The following is a 25,943-nucleotide window of genomic DNA, read 5'->3' on the forward strand; positions in this document are numbered from 1 at the left end:
TGTATTGGATACCACACGGGCCATGGATATGGGAGGTCTCGGTCCAGCCTGAATTGGGCAAGGCCCCTTTTTATTCTATGTAAACTTGCTCGTTACACCTGTGTCCAATAAGCTCCCTTGTTGCATTGATTGAGAAAAGACCCCAGGCTACAGTGGGTTTACTTTCCAAACCTTAGGGGTGGTCCATTTAGGTGCTGGGCGGTCCAAAACCTGGTTGTTCCCTGCTTCCTGCTGTTCCCAGCCACCTGATGACATCACCTCACTGCCAACGGCAGCATGATCTCTTTCTTCACCTTTTAATGACCGGGGAATTCATTAATAATTGAAATAAACACGCTCTCTCCCAGGCTGCAGTTTTATTAAAGGAAGGCCAGGGATCTGCCAACCCTTGGCTGCAGCGATTTCCTAAATAACTGCTAGCAGTTAAAATGCAATTATTTTTTTTAAAAAATAGAGGACATTTGCTGTGCTGGTGAAAGTAGCAGGCAACCAAGAGGCAGCCTCAGGGCAGATGGCAGCCTCTGGGATGAGGGCTGGGGGGCTCTATCTCTTTGTCTACATGCTTAACCTCTTCACGGCTGCACTGGTGTGGTGGGGTGCATGAGGAAAGAGTACAGTTATTCACAGGAGCCCATGGCAAAAGGAATTTGAAGAGATAGCAGCTTCTTCAACTAAGGCATTAGCACAGCATTAATTTTTCAGTCAAGGAGGCCTGGAATGGCAGCCCAGGCAGAAGAAGGAAAACTAAAAGAAGTCCAACTTTCATCTCTATCTCCTCACCTCTCTTCAAGCCTAATCTAAAAATTTGCATGCTGAAAATTAAGAGCTAAATTGTATGTTGGCTATGAAAAACCAATGAACTAACTGGAACTCCATGTAAACTCCTGGACTCACTGAATAAGACATGTCCCATTTTCTTGATTCCTGGGATGAGAATATGCATTTCCAAGAAGGATTTTCAAGCAATTTCATCGCAACTTGGAACATTTACTATATAAATATATATGCCTTGCTAACTACACAGAAAAAAGCCATATGCTGACTGGTTTTGAAAGTGACACGTTAATGCCTCAGATAAAAAACGCAGGTTAATGAAGAGTCTAGCTATCCTTACCTGATGTTCAGTTGTTTTAATTTCTCCAGCTCTTGTTCCATGTGTTCTTGGAGTTCACCCGGGCGAAGCAAGACCTGACAGATAGGGCAGATGGGGGCCTGGCTGTCAAAAAGTGTTGTCTTCTTCTTGCCTGTTGGACAATAGAGGTCACAGACTTGAGTTTTAGCAAGTATCAGCTCCATTCATCAGTGGTTAACTATTACTTGTTCAGTTTCAAAATATAAAGTCAACCAGGCCAAATATTTGTGGGTTTAACTTTTGTGGAGTAGATTATTTGGAGATCTGCATAATATATTTATTTATTAATGTATTATTTGAAAGATTTATATTCTGTCTTTCTCACCCCGAAGGATGAGAAGGAACCCTTGGTGGAGCAGCGGGTTAAAGCCCTGTGCCAGCAGGACTCAAGACGTACAGGTCGCAAGTTCGAATCCAGGGAGAGCATGGATGAGCTCCCTCTATCTGCTCCAGCTCCTCATGCGGGGATATGAGAGAAGCCTCCCACAAAGATGATAAAACATCAAAATATCCGAGTGTCCCCTGGGCAACGTCCTTGCAGATGGCCAATTCTCTCACACCAGAAGCGACTTGAAGTTTTTCAAAGTCGCTCCTGACATGACCCCCCCCCCCCCAAAGAAAAAACCCAAAGGGGACTCAGGGCAGAGCACAACCTATATACAGGAAGCATTCCATGCCAGGACATAAAATAACTATAAATATACACAAGCATTAAAATCAGTTATATCTACTTTATATATTCCTTCTAGGTCTTCTGTGGTGACCCTATGATCAACTTCCAGCAGAAATTAACCAAAAAGTCACCTTGGAGGACCTAGACATTCCTAGAATGGTATTTTCTTAGATAAAAAATCCAGCATTTTTAATTTATGTTTTTTTTCCCCACTTTACTGGTATCTTGGTTCCCTAACCTTCACAAAAGTGGATTGTACCTTCAAGTATCTGTACCAAACTCTGCATAGATTCTACTATGGAAGATATTCTTCCTTGTTTAAGTCAGGAATATCTCTTTTAGACAATGCTGGACAGGCTCAGAGGAAATTTCTGCTAGTTCTAACATGGAGCAGTATCTGGTTCTGCCCCTGCTTCAATTTTATGCTAGGACCTTTGTAATCTATATAAATGATAGCCTTTATGCCAGAGCAGCAATGGATCCAGTCTTAGCTTTATCTGGAAGTTTAAAAGACCTGTCATAGATGGTTAATTTAGTTTTGCAAGAGGATCCAACAACTTGTATAGCTCCTTTAAAATACAGACTGAAACCTGGAGCAATTCATCGCTTCATGGAGATGGAGGCCACTAGTTACCATCTTCTTTGAAACTAGCCAGGCTGACAGAAGGAATTAAAAGAAGAGCAGTTTCACTTTGGGGGAATGTTTACTGGACGATGAGAGATGTTACACTCTCTTTTTTGAGAGCATCTTGAAGAGGCAAAGGAAGCGGGAGTGGGCATTGCAAGTTCTTTGAGTCCTATATACGATGGCTTCAGCCAGGCCCATAGCCAGGATTTCGATTCGGGGGGCGGGGGTGTGAGTTTTTTCGGGGGGGGGGGGTTGGGTGGGCTGAGTTTCGGGGGGGGGGGGGCTGAGTCTGAGTGAAAAAGGGTCTACCCTAGCAAACCTTTTGTATCATTACCCCAATACCCCCATGCATATGGGATATATTGAGTATGGTGATCAGATCATGATATGAATAAACATAAGTTTAAATAATGCACCAGTTAGGCCTTTTCGCGAACCATAAGTTTTCCGGGGGGGGGGGGGGGGCTGAAGCCCATCAAGCCCCCCCCCCCCCCCGGCTACATGCCTGGCTTCAGCAGACACAGTGGCATGACTTTGCAGTGGTCTAATGCCACTGAGGCATGTCACAGATTCCATCAGCTTTAAATAAGTATTTCAAGCAATACCTTCCTAAATATCAATGACTTGTTATAGAAAAATTGAATGTACATTACAAGAAACATTTTATATATTTATAAATTTAGGCAAGAAAAGTCTTAACATTATTTTCTGTGATGAAAGTGACACCCAATAAATTCATTTTTGTGTGAAATGGCCCTGAAAATGAGAAAGACTTGAACGGTGTATTTTTTACTCATCATCAACATCCCAAAACCTTCATTCTGTAAATGGCATTGATAGACTTGTTTAGAACAACCTCAAAAGAAACTAAGCAGAGGAAGAGACATGTTGTGGTTTTCAAATGGACTCCTCTCTCCCACTGAACTTTTAATTGGGGATTATGTTATAGCAACTCTCCACATGCTGAATGAAGGCACCTCTGCATATTCTAACTGTAGAAGAGAAAGAACCGTGTGCAGGAATTATTCCTACCAAGTAAAAAAAGACAGGTGGTAGAAATAAACTTTCAAAATATAGCTGGAAACATGGGTTCGTTGTAAATCTGAGATGTCCATGAAAGAAAGAAAGAAAGAAAGAAAGAAAGAAAGAAAGAAAGAAAGAAAGATGCAACTGGCTTGAATGAAATGTTATAAACATCTGTATAATTCCAGACTCCAGGTTCTCCACCTAAATTGGGAAAAGAGCATTACAGAAGTACAGATATTTTTACTACCCAAGCTCAGATGAACACTTCCAAGCAAAAACTAAAGATTCCCAAAAAGAAGTGTGATGAATTATACCAGAAATTAGATTGACCCTGCTTGACTCCTTCCTCTGGGACAAATTCAGCTAGACCCGAAAGATGCCGTATAAGAGCTTGTCAACTAGCAGGGATAGTGTGTTTTGTAACACTTGAATCATCACCAAAAATGTTCCCCAAGCCTATCACAGACAATTGAATTTTGGTGACTTGCAGCCAGCAATTTAGATTTTGACATTTAAGACCTGTTTCAGAGCCAGTTTCTTTCCTTGCTCAAGGGACTTTACTGTATACTGCATCGGAATATACAGCAGCCCGCTAACATAAAATCACACTTTAAAGCAAACAAGCAAGTTGCCATAAACCACCGAGCGAGCGGCACATGGCTACAAGCACACACTCCCCAGCTGTGTTTGCTGCTCTGGTCGTCAGAGGGCGTTGCACACTCAGATCTGATGTCTCCTGTGAGTGGAAGCATGCTTTATAGTTTCCTATTGTCATCTAATGTGGAGCGCTCCTGCTGGATTATTTATTTATGTATTAGACATGGATTAAATTGGTTAAATCTGTGCGAGAAGCAGTAATGCACCATAAAGCAGGCTGCGCGCAATGTGGCCTTCCAATCAAAAGGCAAAAGGTGCCATTTTATGGCCCCGAGCAAAAAGCGGAGCCCAGTTAAACGAATCCCCTTGAAAGGAACAGACCTTCCTAAAGGATAAAGTGTTGGCACAAGCACTTTGCTGTGGCTACATAACTGTGTGTTGGGGGAGGTGTTTGAACAGGAGAGAGGGCAACGGCTGAAAGAAGTTTGGAAATAACCTTGGCTCATCCTTGCCTTCAGATTATGCATGAGGCAATGCTTGAGGAGAGCTGCCTTTTGCCAACAGCCTCCTTACTGTATAATACATCCAACTAAGTGCACCACAGAACCCTTTATGCGAATTAGGATTTCATTCCTCTGCACATACTAAGGGCATTCAAATCAGGAGTTCTGATTCAAGGCTTCTTTCTCCCCCTGCTGCTTGTAACTCATCACAGTAGCTTTCCTTTTCACAACTGAGCAGAGTACCCAGGACTGCTGGCTCCCTGCCCTACAATTGCAAAATGGTGTTTTTGAATTATTAGATCTCTGAGAAGGAGTCAGGGGAGGTCTTATAGTATGATGTGAGGGGAGGGAAAAGCTACTCTTCCCAACCTTTCTCCTGCATTTCCAGCCATTGTGAAGTTGGATTTCATAAAAACTTAGAAAGAATATGATTCAAGATTTAAGAGTGTAAACCCTAGCCAACTGATCTATCTGTCTAACCCCTGACCCATAAAACCAGGGGTTCTTAATCTGGGGTCCATGGATACCTGGGGATTCTGTAGAAAGGCTTTGGGGGGTCCATATAATAAGTGTAAACTGATCTCCCCCTTTTCTTTTCCTTCCTGTTACTTCAAAATTCTTCTGCCGCTGTTACTTTGGAGGTAAACATCAGTCTTTTCAAGTGTTCATCATAATATTTCATTCCAGATTAGTCTACCTGAAAGCTCCATTTTCAATTCAATAACGTTTGTATGAAAAATGTGGTGCGTTTATATTTAAGTGCATTTTATTGGGGAGCGGGTTCCATAGTTTTCATTACATTCTCAAAGAGGTCTGTGACCCCCAAAAGCTAAAATGGACTGTTATAGATCATCTAAAGGAGGGCAAGTCCTCATAGTGAGCATTACCTCACTGTGTTTTCTCTTGCTCCCTGACACACCAAGTGTTGCTGCTTTTCAATAATAGCCAGACCTAAACAATTCCCCCACTTTGACTGGGAGGGTGAGCAAAATCCCAGCTTCCTCTTGGACTCTTTCCACTTTTGTGCCGTAGAGGTCCAAAATAGCCTCAGAAGGCCCCCTACTGCCAGCTATTTATAACTCCAGTTCCATTAATGTAACAATGTTGGTGTCGGGCTCCTCCTCTTCTAAAACAAACAGGCAGCCTTTGAACAAACGGGAAATCCTGCTGGATCCTTGCAGCAGTCTCCACGCCTCCATGCTGGGAGGGATAAACACACAGGGCAATCTTGCAGCTCCCTTCCCACACCAAGGCAAGGGCATTTGGGGGCTGCCTTGCTATCCGTCACCACTAGATGTGATCTAGAGCCACCACAGTACAATTAACTCAGCGCTGTCTTGCCTTCATTGGCTCCTCTCCCATCTTCGTCTGGTTGGTGGACCTTTCCTCCTCCTTTTTTTTTTTTTTTGGTTGGGCAATTTAATAAATTTTGAGGGAAACAAAGACAATTGCTTTTCTTCTTTAAACCACAAACATTCTGGGCCCCCCTTTACAACAAAAATTAACATGACCCAGGGGTTTTTTTTGTGATTTCAACTTGCTGATACCCAAACAGCCAGGAGGGGGCACTGTTAAAACAAAACTACCATAGTGACACAATTAGCAAATTGACGGGATCACAAGAAGTGGGTTTGTATCCATGAAAGCTCATGCAAAAATAAACACCATTTAATTTTAAATGTGCTGCCAGTTACCCCCTCCCCCCTTCCTCTTTTTTATTTCTGACTGGAATAATAACCCATAGAAGTGCCCATCATTTGTGGATCTCAGGTTTAAAGGGACTTTAACATCACTTAATTTATGAGACACTGGGAGGAAAGGTTGCAGCTAACTTCACATAGGAAGCACGGCCCATTTTAGGAGCATACATTTAACCATCTATTATTATTATAGTTAGGAGCCCCCGGTGGCACAGTGGGTTAAAGTGTTGAACTTGCTGACCGAAACGTCATAGGTTCAAATCCGGGGAGCGGCATGAGCTCCCGCTGTTAGCCCTAGCTTCTGACAACTTAGCAGTTTGAAAACATGCAAATGTGAGTAGATCAATAGGTACCGCTATGGCCGGAAGGTAACAGTGCTCCATGAAGTCATGTTGGCCACATTACCTTGGAGGGGTCAACAGACAACGCTGGCTCTTTGGCTTAAAAATGGAGATGAGCACCAACCCCAGAGTTGGACATGACTGGACTTAATGTCGGGGGAAAACCTTTACCTTTTTATTATAGTTATACCCCGCTTTATCTTTCTCGAAGGAGACTCAAAGCGGCTTAACATAAAAAGCATTAGCATACAATTTGAAATATACAAACATGCAAACATTAACATAGAATTAAACATAACAGTCTTTTTAAAATCACAGTTAAAATTTAGAGTTACCCCAATTAATAAAGCTCTACAAATCACCTGGGTCAGATAATAAAACTCCCTCTTTCACACAGGAGCCATTGGAGAGAGTTTCTGTTTCTCCCCCAAATGACACTTGCTTGTTGAAGAGTTTTGGTGACAATGAGATGGCAGCTGAGAGTGTGATGCCAAGCAACCGACCATACTGCCCAGTTTGTGCCAAGTTGACAAGTACACCATTATAAGCCATGAGCTCCCACGCTCCCCTATTTCAGCCAAGACTGCAGCCTCCGAATGGCCCCTTTCAAGCTTTGTTTTTGGCAGCTGTGTTTGTGTTTGCTTGGCCTCCCTGCCTGTCCTTCCCTTCCCTTTGGCCCCTTGTAACTCAGCAGGGTTCATCTTCAGTGTTTACCCTCCTTGGCATGGCTGTTCTCTCCCCTGCAGCCCTTGGTTTGCTAAAGCTGCAAACATGAAAAGCGCCAGCCATGTCCCTTGCCTGTGTGTGCAGACTCCCCTGGGCTCTAAAGAAATGCCTCTTTCTAAGTGTTTAAAACTAAATATTTCCTGTCCGTATAGGAAGGGGGTATCCAATTCAGAATCCACAGGACTGGTCATGTGAAATCCCTTTCTACATCACAACCTAGGTGGATATGGAGAACAGGAAGAACACACCTATTATTCCCTCCTGGTAGCCTTTAAGAAAGGAGACATGGGACGTATGCCACTTATGTGAACTCAGAAAACAAACTATGTGTGTGAGTGCACCCACCGAATGTTGTTTTGAGTTGTCTACAGCTATAGTCTCTATACTTTAATGTACTTTTCACTACATGAAGTCAAACCTGCTCCCAATTAAGGTGCTTAAAGTTCCCTCAAGGTAAAACTGTTCCTCACTAAAGCACAGTCGGAGGAAAGCCATTGGCAGATGCTGTGGTGAAATGGCAAATAGATTTATTCCAGACATATTTTGTAGTGAGACAATTGTGGAATAAGAATTTTTAGAACTTGATGCACATTTCCATAGTACAATCCAATCTCTCTGACACACACGGGGGCATGAAAGGCAATTGGATGATCAGCCACTGAATAGTACCTTTGAGTTATGAGGATATATGGCTGTATTGGAGCCAATGCACCAGTATACTGAGAAAATGAGGGGTTTGAGATAACAAACACTCATATACAAAAGACTGCATTCTGTCCATTAAACCTCTATGTGCCCTGCTCCTTCTCCCAAACAAAATTCTCAAACAAGCACAGCCACATCAAACAAGTTATATTGGGGCTGTGAACCCAAGGTGAAGCAATGCTACAACATCCACATTCCAAATCAGGATAATTCTTTGACTGCACAACTTGTGTTTGAATGGCCAGACAGTACCATTGCCGACCCTGCTCCCTTGGGTCCTGCTTTTCAAGTACAAGTTTCTTACAGTCCTTTCTATTCCTTGTCACATGAAGGCACAGTGTGTTTATACCTCTCCGAAAACCCTGGTCCTTGAAGGATACAGAGACAGCAATCTGCTGAGTTCACACACAATCTAAAAGGCAATGCCCCAGGACAAGGACAATGTGCTTCAGAAGGAAAACAGATTTGTATGTACTTTGCATAGAAGCAATCTGATAGCCAATGTTTTGTGACAATACACCCTTAATTTTCAGTAACGAAGGCTGTTTTCCAGTCAAACACCAAAGCGAATCAATTTCACATTCAGTCTCTCACATTTCATAAGCATGTGTCTGACCTAACAAGTCCAACCAAATCATTTACTCTGAAACACCCCAGAATAAACGAGCAGCCCTCTCGCCGTACCAGAGACCTGTTGCCTGACAGCCTACATGGGAGCCTAGCGGCAGAAAAATAATAGAAATGCTGACACAGCCTCGGGGCCTGTAATCAAGCTCCTGAAGTTTCCAAAGCGATTATTCTCCCACTGGTGATTGGCCCACTCCCCCAACTCCCTGCTGTTATTTCTGTGCTGATAGCAGGTATCTGCTGTGACAGGCTGACTTTCCTTCCAGCTCAGAAAACAATCATTTTGAGAAGGCCTCACGTAAGCTTTGGAGTAACCAAGTACTGGATCTGCACCCTGGGAGTGAGACACCAAGCGGCTTATGGCTCTATGAGGGCATTTGCAGTGTTGTTTTTTAAAAATTTTATTCTGAGTATTCATAGCATACCCTCTAGCGACATTTATTTCCACAAAGGGAACTGACAGCAGTGCTTTGGTCTCTATATATGCCATGCACTGCCCTGAGCTAAGCCAGAGGGCAACAGAAACACCATAAACAAAACCCGGTGTTGTCTGGGCTAGTCAGTGTTAGCACAGATGTCTTCATGGTATCTTCTTTTCTGGGTGATTTCTCCTCTATTTCCTATTTAACACTGAAGAGGAAGCTGACATTCCCATGAAGTTCCCTGTATGGTCTCATGAGGAGATAATTATAGGACAATTAAGAGGAATTTGTTCAGCTGTCACAATAATGCATCCTGAAGAGCACGGGGCTGGTTGGGGTGTATGCGAATTTACCTGAAGCTGCTAGTCAAAACAAATTGTTAATCACCTGGTACAATTTAAATGTTTTTAAAGCTAAATCAATTTGGAAGGAGTCACAGGGAGCTTGTCTCTTTCTAAAGGAGAAAAACCTTCCATCGAAAACATTTGCAAGGCTCTGCTTTCAGAAACTTCAAACACTTACTTTTCAGAAGCAAATGATGATACTGCCATTTTCCTAGGCTGGATCTACACTGCTCTACATCCCAGAATCTGATCCTAGATTATCTACTTATCTCATTTTATCAGCTAGTGTAGACCCATATAATCCAGTTCAAAGTAGATAATCTGGGATCAGTTCCTGGGATTTAGGGCAGTGTAGATCCAGCTCTAGACAGCATGTACTGTAGTCTCGCTTCTCTGAGAGATGGCCAAAACTGTTCAGCAAATTCTAAAACTCCCATACACACAACATCTGTGTGTAAGATTCACATTTCTGTATATGTCTTGCTTAGAAAAGGGACAGGTTCATGTTGGTTAGTGGTTCTCAACCTGTGGGTCGCCTGATATTTTGGCCTTCAACCCCCAGAAATCCTAACGGCTGTTGAACTGGCTGGGATTTCTGGGAGTTGTAGGCCAAAACACCTGGGAACCCACAGGTTGAGAACCACTGGTGTAGGCAAAAAGGTAGAGGGGAAAATATTCTGTATAAGTATTTGCAAAGGAATTTGTTCTTGTGTGCCTTCAAGTGATTTCTGACTTATAGCCACTCTAATGTAATTCTGTCACAAGGTGATAATTCTCCTGCTTTATCACTGGAGACCCTGGGTCTTCATTTAGATCTTCCCTTAGTTTTAAAGATGCTATCCCCTTTTTTCCTTTTCCATTTAAAGGTGATGACACAGTTAACACCACTAAGGAAGGCAGAAAACGAGAATCTGAAGAGAAAGTGTAATTCCAGATTATAGAAAAACTAGGCTTGACTGATCACACACCTTCACCATTATTTGTTCTCCAGTAGACCAGAAAGACAGGCTCCAATAAGTAAGAGATAACAAAAGCTACATGATCTAAACTAGTGGTCAGCAACTGTTAGAGGATAGGGGGCTCCATTGGTCCCAGAGAAAACCTTAGAGGTATACACCCTTGCCACACTCTCAATTGCCCCAAACACCAATTTTTGTACTTGCAGGCTATTTTAACATTAAGAAGTGATGCAGCTGTCACTTTTTTAAAAAGCGGCCTCTCTTGGACCTAAAATGGCACAGCCCAACCCCCTCATCTGGTGAAAACACCCCATAACCTCTACGGCAGTGGTTCTCAACCTGTGAGTCCCCATATATTTTGGCTTTTAACTCCCAGAAATCCTAACAACTGGTAAACTGGCTAGGATTTCTGGGAGTTGTAGGCAAAAACACATGGGGACCCACAGATTGAGAACCACTGCTTTACAGAGTGTTTGGGGGCATTATGAGACTTATATTTTTATCCTGGAGAGTTCCATGTTGCCTGTAGGCCGCGTTAGCTTGCCTTTGGTCTGAACATTTGCTCTAAAATCTCTGTAAATGATCCCATATAATTCAGATTTCAGTTCAACATAAAGTGTATCATACCTGAAGTGTCTGCAGAAAAGATGCCTCTAGACAGTAGAATCCAACAGGCAAACCCAGTGCTTGAATTACAGTGCTGTTAGAGGGCACCAACTTTCTCCTTTATGGCATCCTCTTTGCAAATGTTTTAAAGCATTTGGGGAAACAATGCTCATTATCATTTGTCTAAAATGAAATCAGGAAGTGTGGATTTCACTAAGCCTCTCCCCCACTTCTTCCAGAATACGAGCATTGAGTAAACCCTCATATATGTCAATACACATTGTATGTCTGCACACACAGCCGTGCACACAAACAAACATACAACTTCCCAGAGAGATTAGATGAACCAAAAGTATAACCCTGTTCTCTGAAGAATTATGTATCAGAAAAAGTATACAATCTTTATAGCATTTTAGGAATTACATTTATGAAAGTGTCTTATAAAAATATCTACGTTTAGATTGTCAATAACTAGGGTTAAGCTAAACACTTCAAGAAATGCAGGGCCCTTATTGAAACTGGCAGTCACTTATTACATTCCCCTTCACAGCAATGGAAATAACTTTACATCTCACCGCCCGATGACGGTGGATAATCATATTGTGTAACAATGTCAGAATATGGTAAATTGCACTGGATATTAGAGGAAGAAGAGGCTTGAGAAAGGGCTGCCACTTTCAGTAGTGTTTCTCATATCATTTAGTTTCATTCTTAGATATGTTTCATCAGAGGAAGAGAGCTAATTTTGCATGATTATACCATACGTGGCATCGAGCAAATTCAAACAGAGAAAACAAAGCTTCTGTGTATACAGAGTCATGAGTCCCTCAGCCCAATATTCCACCGAAAAGTGCTTGATTTCTACCGGTGGAAAGAGAATGTCTTGCCCCTGATTCTGAGTCCACAGCTGCCCATCCTCTGCAAGAGGAAGATGGATTGAGCTGGGCAATAATTTAAGAAACTGAACGAGTCTGTACATCCAATCACTTTACAAATCAGGAGAAAGGGAGAGAAGAGGAAGGGGGGAAGGGGAAAGAAGTGAAAAGGCCGTGCAGGGAAATGCATCACAATTACTGTCTAGTCTCTAATGAGGGGCCTGTCAGGAGGCTGTCATCCTGCGGAAAGCCACCTACTCAGAGAGATTCAATAAAAAAGTAGCAGAGAGATAAAAAAGAGATATATTTCAACCCCTGCTAATATTCTTTTCATTTGTCCCAGCACAAAATAAGATACTGCACTTAACCAGCTCGGTTAAAATGAAAGGGGGAGGGGGGCTGCATTGATCAATACCGCTAAAAGCTGGGCGACACAGTGATGGAGTGCAATTTTTTTGTCTGTGGTGAAGCCTAGTAGAGGCCCAGGCTGTGTAATTTATGATTCACACGCATGCCAGCTAACTAGAGGCTGACAAGACAATGAATTCTCGATGAGAAGGAAGAAAGGAAGAAGACACCATTGCAGGGTTCTGAAAGAATAAGCCATACACACCATCCTTCCTGAATCATTGGCCCGACATCAAACTGGGTACCCAACACTGGAGGAAAACTGTTGCTAGAGTGGAAGAAATTAACAAACCTAAGACACATGAAACTCTACTCACTGACCACTGATAATTTTCTTATTCTGAAGAACCCAAATTTTCATAGGAAGGCACCAGGCCACAGGGGCTAGGATGTGCTGGTCTTAACCTGGCCTTGGCTCCAGATAGTTAGAAATTGGCTTTACTTGTGATATCACATCCAACTCCTAGCAAATAACTGTCCACATCACAGTGGGTCACTGCAGAGAAGTTTTAGTCTTATGGCCTATCACTTATTTCTATCCAAGTTGATGACATCTCTAGAAGAGGGACACAACAATCTGGAAAATGACTCCAGAGAGAAAAGGAAAGTCCAGCTTTCCACCTGAGCAATCTAGTTTCCTGATTTGACTTGACCCTTGGGACAGAACTTCACTTTAATAAAACTAGAAAGAACTAAGCTGATAATCCCTTGAGATATTGTACAGTAGATTCTGGTCTTCCCAAGAGATGGATATCTAGGTTTTAAAGATTCTTTGGTAGAGAAAAACATCAAATGGCTTACAGAAGGAGCAGGAAGGCAATACAATAGAATAAACTGGAACTATAAGAAATGTCCAACTGAACCAGGAAAGGCGATGGGAGTGAGAACTGAATGAAGAATCCTCAAAAGTAATCTATTTGGTATTATATGTCAGTGGTAGGTGGGGAAAGCAGCACCTCACATTCTTTATACATATATAATCACTACCTGTTTCTCTCTCCTCAAAAACATCAGACACAATACAGCTGTTACTGAATAATGGCAGCTAATGTAGAAAGTTATGAGAGACCTCGGTAATAGTGCTAAAGCAGCGGTTCACAATCTGTGGCCTGCAAGAACGAAAATATGGTCAGCGGCCTCACCATTACTACACTGTTGCCTCGAAACCACGCAGCAATGAGAGTGACTGGTCTCGCAAAACCCTCTTATAGTGCCGAGGCAATGGGGATGTCGGGAGGGGAGAGGCTGACTACCCATGAAAGATTACTACTACCACATCAACTCTAGATTATTAAATACGGTTTCCTGTAGGCAAGCAGATTGCGACTACTGGATGGCATATGTTATGTATCAGAAACTAGAGCTGATATGGTCTATCCAATGAAATTTTCTGAATCAGCACCCCAAATAACCAAACCAAATCTAAAGTTGACCAAAAACTGTTTCATAACATTTTTGGTACTAATGTTGGAGAGTGGTCCCTAGTCAAAGTGACCCCTGGTCAAAAAAAGGTTGGGAACCAATGTGCTAAAGAGTCACCTAAAGAGACTGGAAGTTACAACAAAATAGTCAGCTATAGTAAGTTACTTTTTGGTAATGAAAGTATACTTCAAGAGTAATACAATAAGGCTAAATGATATTAAAAACAGAGAGGGTAATGAGCATCAATTTCAAGTTTCTTCCAACAGTAGTTTAAGACAATTTTAGAGACATAGTGAACTATCAGTAATGTTAGCAAATTTCTTTAGTGTGTCTCTAGAAGTTGTAAAATAAATTATGTTTAAAGTAATTTTTTCAAATTCTGATTGCTCACCTCCACTTTACAAGCTCTCTAGATACCCTCTTCTCCACAACAGTGAAAAGGATATGTGGCTTCTCTCAATGACTGGCGTGTGAATTATTAATCCTGTAGATTCTAATGGTCAGCTGAAGTAAAAGACCTCCCCTCATTTAGTTCACAGCCAAACAATGGTCATAAATCAGATTAACTATTTGTCCATCATGCTCAAGATGCTGTCTCTGAAAGTGAACAACTGTCAAGAAGAGAAAAATGCATTTGAAGGGATCAATTTTACATAGTTCTCCCTAATTCTTTGTCAAGATATTCTGAGGCAGAGAGCATCCCCACAACTACGGTATGTTGATCAATTATAACTGTTCAGCTCCCTGAGTTGTTTACTTAGAGTTACCATATGTATTCGTACATAGGTTTTTATTTGCTCATGTTTTGCTTCTGAAATAGATTAAAATGTTTCAGTCCCTGGGACAACTGTGGTCTCTACACACTTAACTAAGACAGCAAAGCTCCATGATCAGATCTTTTGCCTCTTTAAATTTCATCAAAGAGCTGCTGACTCTAGTGAGCGAGGAATGACTTCAGGGTAGGGCTAGAGTACCAGCACTTTTCCCCAAGGAAAGCTGCCTTCCCAGCTGCTGCTAGTATTTGACAATAGTTTTGTTTACACTTGTTCACACCATTTGGTTTATTTTGTATTTTCTTTTATTTGTGGTATACATTGAGTACAGCATAGTGAATGCTTTAAAAATAAAATTTTCTACTAAAACAAGTTGACATTGAAAGAAATAGAAGGTATGAAGGCCACAACTTTATCTAGTTAGGCCCTGAATGAATGACATGAGTAGCTCATGACTTCACAGTTCTTGTCAATGCTGACTCTCTGTCTACTGACACTGGGGCATATGAAACAGCTGTGAAATCAAGTAAGCACTCCTTAGCAGTTGGAATGAAATGGTCAGGTTTGAAGTCCCTGGTACAGAAAAAGAAATAGAGCAAAATGAACGCGAAATTATTCCACTTAATATCTACCCTTATGGATAGGTGTGTAAAAAAAGTCATGCTGTCTCAGATCAAATATCTGTTTAGCCCAACTTTCTGTTTCAGCCTTGATCACCAAATAGACAAACACTTCATATTTCCCAGTAACTTGAATTGAGAGGCATACCACTACTGATATTGGAGACAATATATCAGGCCATCACTACTCATAGAGCAATTGATAGTCTAATCCTTATCTAAAAACAGTATCTGAGCAACATCTCTAGACTAGCTCCTTCTGGAGCAAAACCTGAGCAACATCTCTAGACTAACTCCTTCTGGAGCAACACTTTGTTCAGGGTCTTTGAACTAAAATATCTTACATACAATATGAAAAAAATGAATGACCTCTACATAGTCCAACAATTATCAGAACCAAACAAAGATACAATTGTTCTGGGGTGCTAAGACCCAGAGAGAATGAAAGCACCATGACTCCTATAACAGACACAAGAAACTTTAAGATAAAAGTCATGCTTTGTGTAGTTGCTACAGTTCTATATATGCATATGGCCCTGATAAAAGGAAATGAACATTAAGTAAAGCTAGATGGGCAAGAGTGCACAATATACTTATAAAAGGTACTTGTGTGCCAGCTGTGCCCGTACCTTGGGAAGTCTGACTTGGCCACGGTAGTCCACGCTCTGGTTACATCCTGTATAGACTACTGCAACGCTCTCTACGTGGGGTTGCCTTTGAAGACTGCTTGGAAGCTTCAAATGGTCCAACGCTCGGCAGCCAGGTTGCTAACAGGAGCGGCACTCAGGGAGCATACAACTCCTCTGTTGCGCCAGGTCCACTGGCTGTCAGTTTGCTACCGGGCACAATTCAAAGTGCTGGCATTAGCCTATAAAGCCCTAAACAGTTCTGGCCCTACTTACCTCTCTGAACGCATCTCCTCCTAGGAACCAACTAGGACATTAAGATCATCTGGGGAGGCCCTGCTCTCAGCCCCCCTGCATCACAGGTGCGCCTGGTGGGAACGAGAGACAGGGCCTCCTCAGTGGTGGCCCCTCGGCTGTGGAACGCCCTTCCTACAGATATCAGATTGGCCCCCTCCCTATTGGCATTTCGGAGGAAAGTGAAGACCTGGCTGTTCGAACAAGCATTCGATTAAGCAGTGTAATGAATATAGGAACATGGAATAACGGATGATGAGACTGGATTCTGATTTTACTGATGAGACGCTAATGAATGTTATATTGATGTTTAATTGTTGATGATGCTATTGTTTTAACTGTCCCATAATCGTTTTGTGATGTTTTGCATTGAATTTTGCTGTTGTTAACCACTTTGAGTTGCCTGAGGGCTGAGAAAAGCGGTATATAAATGAAATAAGTAAATAAGTAAGTAAATAAATAAATAAATAAATACAACACAAATTGTACTCTAAACCTAACCAGAAGAACCTAATGCCTCATAGGGAAAGACTATCCAACTCCTGGTAGATTCTCACAAGGTGTCTAGTCTTCCTGTAGCTGAGATAATTTGCAGACCTGTGTGGAAGAATACTCATAAGCCTCCTAATACAATATGCTATGCACAGAGTTTCTTCAAAGAGCAGTATGTGAAGGGGGCCCATTTGAGGTTTTAGCCCCACTGTTTTGCAGGTAAAATACTCAAGAAGAATCTTGTATCACACTGGAGGACCAGAGAAGCACAACATAGCAACTCCTCCCCCACCCAACATCCTTGCAGGCATCTGTTGTCCTTGACTTGGAGGGCAGCTTGCTAAGCTGGTGATATACTGAGATGCCTATAATTTGAAGCAGTGATGGGGCAGAGTCCTCCACTGGTTCTCATCCCTTCTTTTCCCATAGCATTTCCCTCCCTCCTCCCACCAGCTTAGTGTGACAAGAAGCACACATACTGAAAACACAGATATTGAACTGTCAAAACTATTTCCTACAAGAAAATAGATTCATCAGCTTGCAGCAGGCAGGGTCAACGCCACATATCCCTCTTGCGTCGGCATCCGCTCATGCCGGCGCATACCCAATGCTTCTTCGCAGCGCCGGCACTTTAGCTTGTAGCTCAGGGCCCCTAAGTGACTTTGAGAAATGGGTAATCGATTATAATTCCAGAGGCCTCTCTGCAGATTTATCCAGAGAATGTAGAAAAGGCAGAGCTTGGGAGAAGATAGGTCCTTCTGGCTGGCATGTCAATTGCCCGCACTCTCTCTCTCTCCAACTTGGAAAATCGCATCCTGAGCACGACTCCGTTTAATCCATCAGTACACAATCAATGCACTCTGTAATCAACTCTTGATCACTTAATTTTACACATGTTGGCTGAATCCCTTTGTTTAATCACAAGATCAGGCCACATCACCACGCTGCCCCCTCTTGCACCACCAAACATAACCAGACGCCTTTATTTCACCTTGAGCTCAGTGAATTTAGAGAGCTCCCAGACAGAGCAGGAGAAGGGCTAGCACAATGGGAAACCAGGTAAAAGGTGTGGACCTGCTCAGAGGAAGGAAGGAAGGAAGGAAGGAAGGAAGGAAGGAAAGAAGGAAGGAATCTAAAGAAGCATGGCTTTTCATAATAGAGCTCCTTGAGTTTTGTTGGTTGTTTCTGTCTCCTCATACACTTGCATCATTCTCTTTTTAGCTTTTTTAAATGCTTTCTTGGATCTGTTCTAAAGATCTTACAAACTATTTTAAAAACTGAGGTGCAGTGATACAGTCCTCTGATTTGAAGGTGAAGCCCCACCTTTTAGTTATATGCTATTTTGCAAACATGCCATTTCACTGATTTACTAACTCCTTATTTTTTAAAAAAGAAATGTCCTTATGGCCATTCAAAACACTTTCATATAATTTACCAATATACAACACCTTTAAGATATAGCCTGCTGAAGCCTAAACAAATATAAGTGAAACTGTACAGAGGTATGAAATGCACCAATATCTGCTTCTTTCTTATTTTCTTTCTTTGAACATAGAATTCTAATTGACAGAAAGTTGTATTTTGTTTATTTGTTTTGATCTATCAGTTAAAATGTACAATGCATTAGAGAGAGAAAAATAAAGATGGAGAACCGGTGAAGTGATCTTGGATCACTTGGCCTGTTCAAACTACTTATTACTTCACCCCATATAAGTGAAGAATTGCCATTTGATTCTGTTTGTGAACATTACCGCATGAGACATGTTTGTGATAATCTGTTATCCATCCAATGCCAGCTAATTCACTGATGGGGATCCTAAAAGAAAGATACTCTTTGGCAGTCTTTCTTAAGGCTCACAGTAATTATTATAATACAGGTATTTCTATAGTTAGCTACTGTATTTCCTTATGTGATTACCTTACTGTATCTGTAAATGAAAACAACATGCCAGGCAGACCATGTTTTTAAAGAAGTCTGCATCTCTTTCTTTACTTCTGCCTATGTCTAGTAACAAATATGAATGATAGAATCTTTTTGAATAGATATGCTACACAAATATGTAAATTGTAGCTTGTTATAGCCATCAGAAAAAGCCCAGCAGCAACAGAGGTCATGTTTTGAAAAAAGGCAGATGTTTAAAAAGGATGCTGGTGGCTGCCCTATAGGAAGAGGTCTTCAAAGAGCCCCTGGAGTTACACACTTCACAGCAGGGAAGGAGAAGCTTGCACAAGATGAAACACAAATAAATGATTGCCAGTACAAAAGATACACACTGAAAATCTGAAAGCTCTCATATTGGCCAGCTGTGCTTTCACTGGCACCTGAACATAAACAAGACATTACATTCACCCAGCTTGGATATTGTGAAACTAGGTATATATGTGTAAAGATGCCAAATTGGGTTTTAATTGGAATAGTCATCCTCTGAATCATCATTTCATTTCTAGTCAAGGGTCTGTTAATAGAGTGCAGACTAAAAGCCAGACTTCTTCCATTCTATCCAAAGTCATCAAAGAAAATGCTAAACGAGTGTTAACACAATACCTTTTTAAGCCAACTTGAAGGTCAGAAGATGTGGCACAAGCTTTCAAAATTTCCAGAAAATTTCCCAGCAAGGTGTCAAAAGAATAAAAATAAAAACATGGAGGGAAGAGGGAAAGTGGCTGATATTTATCTCTTAATTTTGTAACTGGCTACCAGTCTTGATATGGAAACTGAGAGAAAGATGTTGATATTCAGATTAGGCCTCAGACTGCTGGGAGAAATGACTTATACACCATTTTTGTAAATATAAAATCTAGCTACTTACTGAAAACCAACTGATTGTGTCTTCTAAATAATTTATGAAAGACACCAAGTACCCAAGACTTTCTTCAATTAAGGCATGATGCACGGGGTACTGAGGGTTGCTCCTGAGATTTCCTAGGCATTTGGATCCTGATGTGCAAGTGTGATAACACTTTCACACATACCAAGTGAGAATAGAGGCAGCATCTGGGTGGCCAATAGGAGGGAAGAGATAAGGAGTAGGGAAATCAGTTCAGTAATACAGAGTCCCAGCATGCTATGTCCATTAGGATGGACAGGATAACATAGATTCTACACTTGAAAAACGACTAGTAAGAAACCATGGATACAAATGAATTACCCACTAGAACAGGTATGGGCAAACCCAGGTCTGGGGGCTGGATGCGGCCCCTTGGGCTCTTATCTCAGACCCTCCTCTCTTTCACCATCCTATCTTTCCTTCTCTCCTTCCTTCCTTCTTCTCCCTCTCTCCTTCCTTCCATCCTTTTGTCCTTCCTTCCTTCCCTCCTTCCTCTTTCCTCTCTCTCTCCTTCCCTTCCTTCTCTTTTGTCTTTCCTTCCTTCTCCCTCTCTCTATTCCCTTCCACCATTCCTTCCTTCCATCCTTCTCTTCCTCCCTCCCTTCTATTTTTCCTTCCTCCATTCCTCCTGGGAGATGTTAACTGGGAGAAGGGATAGTTGAGAGTGAGAACATAAGAATTGTCTTTCAAGATTTAAAAGGGTGTCCCATTGAGGAGAAGGGGGGAAACTGATTTTCTGCTGCTCTAGAGAACATGGCACAAGGGCACAATGGCAGGGAAAGAGATTGCACTGAAAAGATCGGGAAGAACTTCCTGGAGAGTGGCATAGGCTGCCTTGGAGTGTGGTGTGTCTTGGAGTGTGCCTTGGAGTGTGGTGGAGTCTCCTTCTCTGGAGGCTTTTGTGCAGAGGCTGTCTATCAGAAGTGCTTTGATTGTGCCTCCTTGCATGGCAAGGGGTTGGACTGGATGGCCCTTGAGGGTCTCTTCCAGTTCTAGGATTCTAGGATTCTATATCAGAAGTAGGCACTATGGGGTCTCAAGGATACACCTTTTCTCTCCCATCCACCATCTCCTTCTGATCAAAGCCAACCCTTTGGGAATACAAACGTTTCCCGTCTTTCCTTGACTTTGTGCCTCTGAGAGAGAAGATGAAGGGGAGGAAAGGGCACAGAGGGGGACTTGGGGAGAACCCACTTTCTCCTGGCTCGCCCATCAAGCTCTGGTCCGCCATGCGGCCCCCAAGTTAGAAAGTTTGCCCATGCCTGCACTAGAAGATGCATGCCTATAAACACAGAAATACCAGGGGATAATGAAAGCAACAGGGAAAGCTTAAGATATAACAGTCATGAGGGGAGAAAAGTCTTGGAGCCCAGCGAAGTCTGGCAACTGCCTGCTGAAAGAGGGAACACTCTGCCCAAGACATACATCACGTGATTCCAACATACCTCTGACAGTTTTTTAATTGCCAAATTGCTTGGTACTGAAAGCAAAGGAGGTCCTATATTTGCCTACTTTGTCCCCTTGGTATTATCTATGTGTCAGAGTAATCAAGATAACTCAGATATTACTCTCTAGTGATTCTCTTCTTTTTCTTTGCTCCCTTTTAAAAAAGTCTGGGATGGGGGTATGGACAGAAACAACAACCTGCCAAACACTAATTAATATTTAATTTACTGCAAAATGTACTTATTATTTCCAAGTAATTGGCTGACTGCACAGCTGCGGCTACTAATGAACAGAGAGAGGAACGATATGAGGAAGGGGGAGGGGGGAGGGCAGGCAGATGGACCAAAGGGGCGTTTCTCTGATTTCTTTCTTCCTCTCTGATCACATCACATCACCAAGGTTTAAAGACTATAACAACCAAACATTAATTTGACTTCTTTTAAAAAATCTAAACATGTCTGTGTTGCTACTAATAGTTCATGTTTAGCTTATTTCACTTTGATCACTCTATTACAGCATTAACTATAACCAGAGAGAAAAGTAAAAACAGCAAGGAATTGGAGTACGATGGGATAGCGCTGGGGCTGGGGGAAAGCTAAGTGAGGATAAGTGTTGAAAGTATCACTGACAACTAGAACAAGCTTGCAGCTTGCCCTCAGTGTGAAAAAAACAAGCAACAGCCATTTGTTATGATTGCTTGCATAGATTCCCGATATAGTGGACCCTCTGCATCGTTCTCTCCATTGGCTTTGTCTGGCTCTCTGATGAGCTATTGGCTTGCTTCTCTCTGCAGGATGGGAAATATTATTTTAGTGGCTAATAAAGGAGAGATCTGTTGTTAATTGGTGGGAGGTCTAGGCAGGTTCTTTGAAGTGGCACATTCACTTGGCAGAAATGGTAACTGAATATATTCCTGGGCAAAGGGCCAGCACAGAGCTTAGAAAACACATATCTTTCTTTGTCTGGAGTACAACTGGGAAGTTTAGGGTGTCCTGTCTTGAAGTAGAAAAGACATGTGACGTTTATTATGCATGAGACTTTGGAACAGCACCTCTGAGACTTTGGAAGGAACTTACATTGAATGTGGAGCTTGAGTATAAGTTTTGAGAAGCCAATAATTAGTTTATATCATGGGTAATACAGGGACTTGAGTCATGAGTGCAATCTGAAGCAGTCTGCATTCATGCCTCAATGATATGGAAGCAATGAATGGAAATATTACATTAAGACTGCATAGAATTAACTCATAAGTCACAGCATGTACCATGTGCTAACCTTTGTTGCATTTAATTCAATTTTTATCTTATCCTAAAATTTGACATCAAACAGAGTTATCCACAGTCCAAGAAAAGCTGACAATAGATATATGAATACATAACAGCAGAGTCTCGCTTATCCACCATAGACGGGCTGGCATAACATTAGATAAGTGAAAATGTTGGAGAATAAGGAGGGATTCAGGAAAAGCCTATTAAACATCAAATTGCATTATGATTTTACAAATTAAGCACCAAAACATCATGTTTTACAACAAATTGACAGAAAAAGCAGTTCAATACACAGTAATGTTATATAGTAATTACTGTATTTACGAATTTAGCACCAAAACATCTCAATGTATTGAAACAGCAGTGGACCCGGGCAGGAGGCAGACTGCATTGGATAATGCCGAACATTGGATGAGTAAAGGTTGGATAAGCGAGACTCTACTGTACATAGGTAGAGAGAAGGCCAAGTGAGAATTTACTGTTTTAAAGAGACATTTTGAAAACAAAGGAAGAATAAGTGAGGTAATTCTTCTTGATATGTACAATTTAAAACTATACATTTTAAAAAGCTATGTATTTCAATTTACCTGGGAGTACGGAATGTATGATTTTTTTCCACACCTAATACAAGCACATTTTAGATTGTTTCACATGATATTTGTACACCTCCCAATTGACCCTTACAAGAAGGGTTCAAAAGGTATTAAAAGCCATATTCATTTGCCTGAATTTCTAACTTGCTCTGTACGGATCCTTTAGGGCTAATGATTCAGCAGCTTCAGGTTCCTGACCCATAACAGCAGCAAGTAGGTTTTATTTTATCTCCTGTGACCAATTTGCAAATATGTGAGTCTATAGTCCTATATCTAAAAGTGAGGAAATCTGGAGATAAATCCATTAGTCACTACCTGACAAAATGTATCAGGATGGACATTTTTATATGAAAATGCTTGACTTCTGTATACCGCTATCTAAACTGAAATGATCCAGACATAAAGGAGGACTTATTTGGCAATCCTCCTTTTTCTGTTTCCATGTCTTACCCTGCATTCTCATTCAGAGACATGGCGTCAGACTCACCTCCTGCCGCAAGATTCCATTCTCCCAAGGGGCCTTTCTTCTTTGGCTAACATAAATAACTCCTCAAACATTGTCCTGGCAAGATGGACATGAGAGAAAGTCTCATCAGCAGGAGGTGAACAGGAGGTTGTTAAGAGCTAGCCATAAAAATAAAGACCACCTAAACCTTGAGGATTTCAAAGAGAGTTTAACAAACAACAGTGAGTCCCAAGAAAACTTTGGAGGTCTTGAGGGCTTAACAACAAAGAACTGTGTCTGTGTCATTCGGCTAAACATAGATTTCATTTTGAGCTTGCAAAGAATATTCAAATACTGACCTGGGCAATGATAATGACATTCAAATACTCACTTGTACAGGCTAAGTCAAGGAACAGACACTATTACCATTAATCCTCACTCAGAAAGATAAATAATGAGGAAACTGTTCTTGTAGTCACAAAGTTAAGATAATAGGGCCGACTTTTTTAGGACCAATGAATGGTCTCAATGTCTGGTTCCCCTTGCAGATGATGATACTCCAGAACAATTATATATACGTAAAGAACTCATGTACTTAACCCATTCTGTGTATTGTCTGAGTTTCTTTGCTTATCCTTTCCTTTCCTTTCCTTGTAATCATTGGTTAATGGAGCCTCAACAGTTTATATGGGTTGGTTGCTCTTACATTTATTTTGCCATAGCAATATTTTTGCGTTACGACTGTTAGGGCCTTTGGGGTAGGTTTAGTTGCAAAGATAAGGATGATTGTTCTTGCCACTTCCTTCATCTTCAGGATTCCCTTGCTGGATCCTGGTTACAAGGTTTTGGGGGATATGGTTATGGTTTGCTGTATGTATCTTATTCTCAGTTGGTAGAGGTAGAGGAAGAGGAATCACATAATGGTTTATGTTTATAAACTCCCAAGCATCGGCTTGAATATTACTGAATATTCCTTCTTGCCTAGGAAAGTTACTCTGTGGCATTAAGTTCATGCTGGTTGATACATGTGGAGAACTACAGTTCACAAAACTAATTTCTTCAAGCCCTGGCGCTGGCAGCAGGCTCTCTTCTAGAAGATGTGATGGGCTACTGTGTAGACTAAAAGAACTTTCAGTGTTTCTAATAGCGCTCTTCTTATGTTTTCATTTTCTCTCTTTGTTACTGCTTTTTCTCCCCCCTTGATGAAATCCTAAACTCAGCATGCACCCAAAAAGAGGCAAACAGGGTTGCCGGGATAGAAAGTGTCTTCTAATAACAGAAAGCCAAAACAGAAAAAAAAGGAAATATGCTTACTTCAAAAACCAGTACCTGCACATTATAATCTCATTTATCCAACTGTTTTTATCAGGACAGGGGCATCTAAAATACTAAAGTAAAAAAAAAAAAAAAAAGGAATGCCATGGTGTCTTACTTAATAACATTTGCAGTCATATCTACTAGAACCTAATGCAAATAATACAGGAATAGCATATTTTAATACAAGTGTGAACATATCATATTGATATTGTTCACAAGACATCTTGGGTTATTACAATATGAATTAAGTGGGTCTGCTACATGTATTACATTAACACACAGTGTCAGCAATTCTTTGAACCCTGTTCTGAATACAAAATTAGCATTAATATCAAGGGCTGGAATTGTTGGGCCCAAGGCACAGTTCATCAGGAGGTAGCAACCACCTTCAGCCTCTGCTGGATACCAGGCAAATCAGCAAGCAGAGGCAGTGGCTATTCTTTTGCACCAACGCCCAAATATTTGCTCTGAGCAGGAATGAGGGTGGGGGAGTATGGGACGTATTTCAGTATGGCACTGAGAGTCATCCAAAAGTGGAAGTGATTATACTACTACCAATTTCAATATGAGACTACTGCAATACATTGTATGTAGAACTAGCTTTTAAAACTATTAGGAAAATCTAGAAAATACAAGGGTCTTGACCAGGGCCATTTGGCAAGAATGCATTTCACCAGGTCTTAAACATTTTCTTCATTTAGTAGTCTGCTTCCAAGTATAATATAAAATGTTGCTGTGTACCTTTACAACCTTACTTTGCCTTGGACCCAAAAATTGCCCTTACTTCACCCGACTCTGTTAACCATCTTGACATGTTACCCAAAAAACACCTCTACGGAGTTGAGATGAATATTACGTGAAGAGACAGCCTTGTTACTTAGGATGTCCGGTCTCCTCAGATATGTTCACCTGGTCACTGCTTTGCTGTGTTTTACCACTGAGCAGATGTGCCTTTTCATTATCAGACTTTTATATTTGAGTGGGTTTTTTTTTTTACTATTACTTGTTTTATTTTAATTTTAAAATTTTCAGGTTACTCACTGTTGTTTTAATGTTTTACAGTTTCAGACACCCCAAAGAATATGGGCAGTTAATTGGCCATGCAGAAATTAATGAAATAATAGCAGGCTGGATAGAGACAGATTGACAGGCCACTGCTTACAAATAATAATAATCGAAAAGAGGGTGACACATACACCTAATATTGCCAATGAATTCTATGCATGCATTTTTCCATAGGTATTCTTTCTATGGAGTAAGAGAACAACACGGTTGGTCTATTTTACCTGTGATGCACACACATACATATGTATGTATTATTGAAGATATAATTATTGAAAGTACGTTTTGCCTGCCTCTAACTATGCTATGCAATTGATACCAAAATATTATCAAACCTTTGTAAGTTGGGGAGAAAATAGCCACTAACTGGGTACTTTAGACTCTAGAGCCTGTTAATGTCAACCATCCAGGTGCCTCAAAAAGTCTGATACTACTTTAGCCCCCCAGTTGTTTCTTGTAAGTTTTGCCTTGTTCTTTTACTTTTT

The 25,943-nt window shown here is 41.3% G+C and overlaps 1 protein-coding gene across 5 annotated transcripts in view; it reads right to left on the reverse strand.

The window, feature by feature from the left end:
- The window catches only part of RNF220 (ring finger protein 220), a 354,135-nt gene that overhangs the window by 136,453 nt on the left and 191,739 nt on the right, over nucleotides 1–25,943 (reverse strand). For all 5 annotated transcript variants that reach the window (XM_060773368.2, XM_060773364.2, XM_060773365.2 and 2 more), the window contains exon 4: nucleotides 1,115–1,244. In XM_060773368.2, the coding sequence (XP_060629351.1) occupies nucleotides 1,115–1,244 (130 nt within the window). The remainder of the gene's footprint in view (nucleotides 1–1,114; nucleotides 1,245–25,943) is intronic.

The sequence above is a fragment of the Anolis sagrei genome, chromosome 4 (assembly GCF_037176765.1).
Source record: "Anolis sagrei isolate rAnoSag1 chromosome 4, rAnoSag1.mat, whole genome shotgun sequence".
NCBI classification, from domain to species: Eukaryota; Metazoa; Chordata; class Lepidosauria; order Squamata; family Dactyloidae; genus Anolis; species Anolis sagrei.